Source organism: Gastrolobium bilobum, unplaced genomic scaffold, assembly GCF_033153095.1.
Source record: "Gastrolobium bilobum isolate Gb01-03AN ecotype WA unplaced genomic scaffold, APGP_CSIRO_Gbil_v1 utg41020, whole genome shotgun sequence".
NCBI classification, from domain to species: Eukaryota; Viridiplantae; Streptophyta; class Magnoliopsida; order Fabales; family Fabaceae; genus Gastrolobium; species Gastrolobium bilobum.
The window spans coordinates 8,765-14,979 of NW_026897158.1; the positions used below are offsets into that span (position 1 = coordinate 8,765).

Below are 6,215 nucleotides of genomic sequence, written 5' to 3' on the forward strand. Positions count from 1 at the left end.
ATTTTTCTCATTTGAGTCTTCCTACTCAAATTTCCTTTCCTAGGATTACGTGTTTGGTAAATTACAATTTTACCCCTCTTATGCAATTTGACCCTAATTTCAAGATTTTCACTAATCTTACCCTTTAAACCATATTTTCATATTTAATAATACGTTTACAAAATACGAGGTGTTATATTCACCCCTCCTTTTTGAAATTTTGTCCGCAAAATTAAGTCATACCTTTCCGCCAACTCAGGATACAGCCGGAGAATCTCATCCTCCTGTTCCCAAGTAGCCTCCTCAGGTGTACGACCTTCCCACTGAATCTTTAACATGGGAATTACTTTGCTTCTTAGCCTCTTTTCACTGCGGTCCAGTATTGCAATTGGACCAATGAGAGTCTTCAGATTCTCCCTAATTTCAATATCATTCGGTATCATCACATGTGATTCATCTGGAACACTAGTAATGTTACCATTGATCACTGGCAATGTCCAATCCAATCCAAAAACACTGGAAATGCAGAATGCTACTGCCAGTACACCCAATCCCACAAGAGGAAAAAACTTCGTATGACCGAGCATCGAGAAGAGGAGAATAGCGATGCAGAATAAAGGAGGAAGAGAAGAATGATAAGAAAAAGGAAAGAAAAACTAGCCTTACTTCGAGGGGAGGTTCCTCCGTTCAACCACAAGGGTGAATTACCAGAATTTTCTTACTTCTCATTGATTAAACCACCCATTTTTATACAGACCTCCTACCAACAGTAAAATAACAGAATGCAAAAAGCTCATACATCACTCTTCACACCCACACACCTCCTAACAGAATACAAATCAGCAATACAAAATATCTTCACACTCACACCTAACATACGTCTTACTCCTAGCTATGGTTCACTGCTTCACTGCATTAGATAGCCCCTCATCCACTTGGGCTTCACCTTATTTCTCTTAGACCTCCTACACTTTGGAATGGGCTAGTAGCTAGCATATTTATCTTGGCCTCGTTCTCCTCTTGATTCTGTTCTATCTCATTTATATCACCCTCTGGTCTTGAACAAACACCTTGTCCTTAAGGTGCAGATCCGGGTAAACTTCCATCATCTCAGACAATAGTTCCCAGGATGAGTCCTTTGGATACAGCCCCTGCCATTGAATCAACACGCACGTTTGCTCTGGTTTATCAGCTTCTTGCATATCCAGAATTGCCATAGGTTGAATTACTGGCTGGTTGAGAAATTCCCTTGAAGGTAATGCTAAGGATCGAGCAGCATCCTCAACATGATAATGTTTGAGAAGGGAAGCGTTAAAGACTGGATGTATTTTAGAATTTGTTGGAAGCTCTAACTCGAAAGCTACCTCACCTATACATTTGATGATTTTAAATGGTCCATAGTACTTCTTAGTCAGTTTGTGACTATTGCATTTGGCCACAGTGTTCTGTCTGTAAGGTCGAAGCTTTACCAAAACAAAATCCCCCAATTTGAAGGAGGGATCAAGCCTTTTTTATCAGCCACGTCCTTCATAATTCTTTGTTCTTTCAAAAGTTTCTTTTAGAGTATCTCCAACATCTGCTCTCTTGAATTGAGGATAGAATCCACAGCCTCCACATTACTAGTGCCAATAACATATTGTGGAATTATAGGTGGTTCACGCCTATAGACCACTTGGAAAAGGGTCAAGCCTGTAGCTGAATGAAGAGATGTATTATAACACCACTCTGCCCAATGTAAGTATTTACCCTAAAGCTTTGGCTGCTCATGACAAAGAGCTTGCAGGTATTGCTGTAGCACTCGGTTTAATACCTATATTTGTCCGTCACTTTGAGGATGATAAGTAGTAGGCATCCTCAACTTTGTTCCACTCAACCTGAACAACTCTTGCCAAAAATGACTAACGAAGATGGTATCACGATCAGAGATTATGCTCCTAGGCATTCCATGTAGATGGCAAACCATATGAGCAAACAAATTAGCCGCCTTAGCAGTTGTAAAATTGGTGGGTAACATTCCAAAATGAGAAGCTTTAGAAAGCTTGTCTACAACCACAAAAATCATAGTATAATTTTGGAAAGAAGGCAGTCTTATGACAAAGTCCATGGAAATATCCTCCCACACCTGGGATGGGATTAGAATCGGTTGCAATAGTCCCAAAGGCTTGGAAGTAGGAGTTTTAACTTGCTGACATATGAGGCAATTTTGAATAAATTGCGCTACATCTTTCCTCATTCCCTGCCAAAAAAATTGGAACTCAATCTGCTAAAAGACTTAGCAATTCCCATGTTTCCACCAATAGGAGAAGAATGGTATTCTTCTAATAAAACTATTTTGAGAAGAGAATTAGCACCTATGTAAATGCGATCTCGAAACATGATAACACCATCTGCCAAGGAAAATTCACCACTAAGAGACGAATCATCATTTAGCTGCTGTAGCAATCGCTTTAACTCAGTATCAACAGCATATTCTTCTTTCAGTTTAGCAATAAAATCAAATTGAGGAACTGTAATTGCCATGAGTTGGGAACTAGGTTCCTGAACACGGGACAAGGCATCTGCAACCTTGTTCTCTGGACCTGGTTTATAGACTATGTCATAATCATAGCCTAGGAATTTGGAGAGGTAATATTGTTGATCGGGTGTTTGAATGACTTGTGTCATGAGTTCTTTTAAGCTCCTTTGATCTGTGTGAATTGTGAACTTTCGCCCCAACAAATAGTGCCTCCACAATCGCATGCAACTCCCTAACATAAGTTGAAGCTTTTTGCATCCTCCCACAAAACTTCTTGCTAAAATAGCCAATAGGATACCCCTTCTGCAAGAGGACAACTCCCATGTCTGCTCCAAAAGCATTTGTTTCCAATATAAATGGGGTAGTGAAATCAGGGAGAGCTAGAACCGGTGATTGAGTCATGGCAATTTTTAATTTCTCAAAAGCTTCCTGCGCCGCTTCACCCCACACAAAGGAGTCCTTCTTGAGCATATCCATTAAGGGTGCAGCCAGTGATGCATACCCTTTGACGAACTTGCGATAAAAACCAGTTAGTCCTAAAAACCCTCTTAATTGTTTAATATTCCAAGGATGTGGCCATGCCATCATAGCTCGAATTTTTCAAGATTAGGTCCCACCCCTTGGGTTGAAATAATATGGCCCAAGTATTCCAATGTGCTTTGCGCGAAGGTACATTTTGACTGCTTCAGGAAGAACTGATTACACAACAAGCACCTGAATGTCTCCTCCAAATGTTGCACATGCTCATCCAGTGATTGACTATAAACCAAAATGTCATCAAAAAAACAATGACAAATCGTCGAAGGTAAGGTTTAAATAACATGTTCATGGTAGATTGAAACGTAGCAGGGGCGTTACATAGACCAAAAGGCATAACTAGATATTCAAAATGACCTTCGTGTGTTCTAAAAGCAGTTTTGGGAATATCACCTGGCGCCATACGGATTTGATGATACCCGGAGCGGAGATCGAGTTTGGAAAAGTGTGTTGCACTATGAAGCTCATCGATCAAATCATCAATGGAAGGAATAGGGAATCAGTCCTTTTGAGTGATATCATTCAATGTTATATAGTCCGTACAAAACCGCCAAGATCCATCCTTTTTCCGAACAAGAAGAACCGGAGATGAGAAGGGACTGTTGCTATTCTAAATAATCCCAGAAGTAAGCATTTTTGCAGTAAGTTTCTCGATTTCTTTCTTTTGGAAATATGGGTACCTATATGGTCTGACGCTAACTGGATTGGCACCCTAAAGTAAAGGAATATGGTGGTCGGTAACCCTTGATGGAGGCAACTAAGTGGGGTTTTCAAAGAGCTCTACAAATCGAAGTAGTAATTTGTCCACCTCTGGGGTACAAACATTGACGTTGATGGTGACGTCATCAGGGGAGAGGCTTGTAGCTGGTATAGGGCAGCGGTAGGCTGGGGCGAAGTCATCCTGCACATCTAGGCTGCTGATATCTCGTGGGCCTCCACTGCAGCAGTCCCATTTAGTTGGACCGCATAACCATTTTTAACAAACTTCATTGTTAAACTATCATAATCAGTGAGGATTGGGCCCAAGGTTTTGAGCCACTGGACCCCAACACAACCTCAGCCCCAGAAATGGGAAAAATATACAAGTCAACAATGAATAAATGATCACCAACAATTAACTAGACTTGCTGAAAATTTGAGTTACACACTAACTCCTCACCATTTCCTACTAGGACCTGAAATCCTTGGGCTGGCTGCACCTTAAGGCCCAAAAACTTTGCAATTAGCTCCTAGATAAAATTGTGGGTACTCCCACTATCAATCAGCAAAGACAACTGAGACTTACCTATACGGCCCTGAACTCGTAGTGTCTGAGGAATGGAATGGCCCATTAGTACGTGGAAACTTATTTGGGCCGCTTCTGTATCTGGTCCAATTTGTGGAGATGAAACGTTTGCGTCCCCATCACTAGACTCTTCCATCAACAGCTGGTAGATGTCAATCGGTGTGTCCTTCTCCGGTGACGCGATGAGGATCATAAATAGGCGTTTACACCTATGGCCTTAGTGATATTTCTCATCATAGGTGTAACACAACCCTTTGTCTCTGCGAGCTTGGAGTGCATCAGGTGACATTTTTCGAAATGTAGTTTTAGAACAACCCTTCGAATCAGAATTAAGATTTGGTGATTTCGAAGCGGTGGACACGGTAGTGGAGAGGACTGGACTCCTGTCGCTTACTGTGGATGAAGTTTGATAACCCCCAAAAATTCGTCCACGAAAAGAACCCTTTAGATCGCCAAGCTTATCTTCTTGGAGACGAGCTAACCCAATGGCTTGGGTAAGGGAGATAGGTTGCAGAGATTGAACCTCTCGTCGGATCTCCGGTTTTAACCCTGAAATAAAACAGCTCAGAAGATAAGGTAAAGGCAAACCAATACAACGATTGGCAAGTGCCTCAAAAAGAGTCTCATACTCATGCACAGAGCCTGTTTGTAGAAGTTTCATCAAATCTCCTTTGGGATCATCATATTGAGATGGAGCAAAACGTAACTCCAAAGCTGGTAAAAGAATGGGCCACGAGGTGATCTGGCCACTGGCATGCATCCATTGTTACCAGCTCAAGGCTTCTCCCTCCATATAAAATGAAGCGATGTGAGGTCGTTGTTCTTCTGGCGTACTATAGAATTCAAAAAATTGAGAAATCTTAAAAATCCAGCCAAGGGGATCCGAACCATCAAACCGTGGAACATCTAATTTAATGGTTGCAGCCTTGATTTCAGTAAAAATCACCGAGTTGACAGGGCCTGAAGATGAAGCGTTGGTGGTACGAGTAGGTGATGTAACTTAGGATTCAAGCGAAGTGACCTTTTAGGTCATAGATTGCATGTCTTTCTGGGGGGCCAATTGTGTCTGCAAAAGCTTGGAGAAAGTTGATTTTAAGGAATCAGATGAATGATTGTGGCTAGCCATGGAGGGAAAAACTCAATGAAGGCACCGATTTGATAAGAAAAAGGAAAGAAAAACTAGCCTCACTTCGAGGGGAGGTTCCTCCGTTCAACCACAAGGGTGAATTTCCAGAATTTTCTTACTTCTCATTGATTAAACAACCCTTTTTTATACAGACCTCCTACCAACAATAAAATAACAGAATGCAAAAAACTCATACATCACTCTTCACACCCACACACCTCCTAACATAATACAAATCAGCAATACAAAATATCTTCACACTCACACCTAACATATGTCTTACTCCTAGCTATGGTTCACTGGTTCACTGCTTCACTGCATTAGATAGCCCCTCATCCACTTGGGCTTCACCTTATTTCTCTTAGACCTTCTACACTTTGGACTGGGCTGGTAGCTAGCATATTCATCTTGGGCCTCGTTTTCCTCTTGATTCTGTTCTATCCCATTTATATCAGAGAAGAAGGAGGAGAAGGTTGAGAGTGGGCAACAACCACAAACTGAAGAAGAAGGAGAAGATAAAAACGTGAAGAAGATTGCTATTGGAATTATTTTTGATCAAGTCTGGAAATCGTTGCTTGTGGTAAACGATCTCTATATTTTTATTTTTATTTTAATAAAGGTTACTTTTATAAAATTACCATACATTCCAACTAATATTTTTCAATCAACCAAACATATCATCAAGAAATTTGACCTAATATTCCAAGGAATATTTTGGCCTACCAAATAACTTTTTGGTAACATTTCCAAAAAATTCACTTTTCCACCATATT

General features: G+C 40.8%; 1 protein-coding gene across 1 annotated transcript; it reads right to left on the reverse strand.

Annotated features, from left to right (window-relative positions):
* Nucleotides 1-1,019: 1,019 nt before the first annotated feature.
* LOC133304587 (uncharacterized) lies at nucleotides 1,020-2,041 on the reverse strand. The gene is made up of 3 exons (XM_061504637.1): nucleotides 1,807-2,041; nucleotides 1,554-1,668; nucleotides 1,020-1,428 (listed from the first exon to the last, which is right to left on the reverse strand). Exons 1-3 carry the CDS (start codon nucleotides 2,039-2,041, stop codon nucleotides 1,020-1,022), a joined length of 759 nt encoding a protein of 252 aa, XP_061360621.1.
* Between the last annotated feature and the right edge of the window lie 4,174 nt (nucleotides 2,042-6,215).

Coding starts and splice junctions, on each gene's coding strand:
- LOC133304587 (XM_061504637.1), bottom strand. CDS start 2,041: ATGATTTTTGTGGTTGTAGACAAGCTTTCTAAAGCTTCTCATTTTGGA. Junction 1,669..1,806: donor TACTACTTATCATCCTCAAA/GTGACGGACAAA, acceptor ATTCAGCTACAG/GCTTGACCCTTTTCCAAGTG. Junction 1,429..1,553: donor CTCAATTCAAGAGAGCAGAT/GTTGGAGATACT, acceptor TCGACCTTACAG/ACAGAACACTGTGGCCAAAT.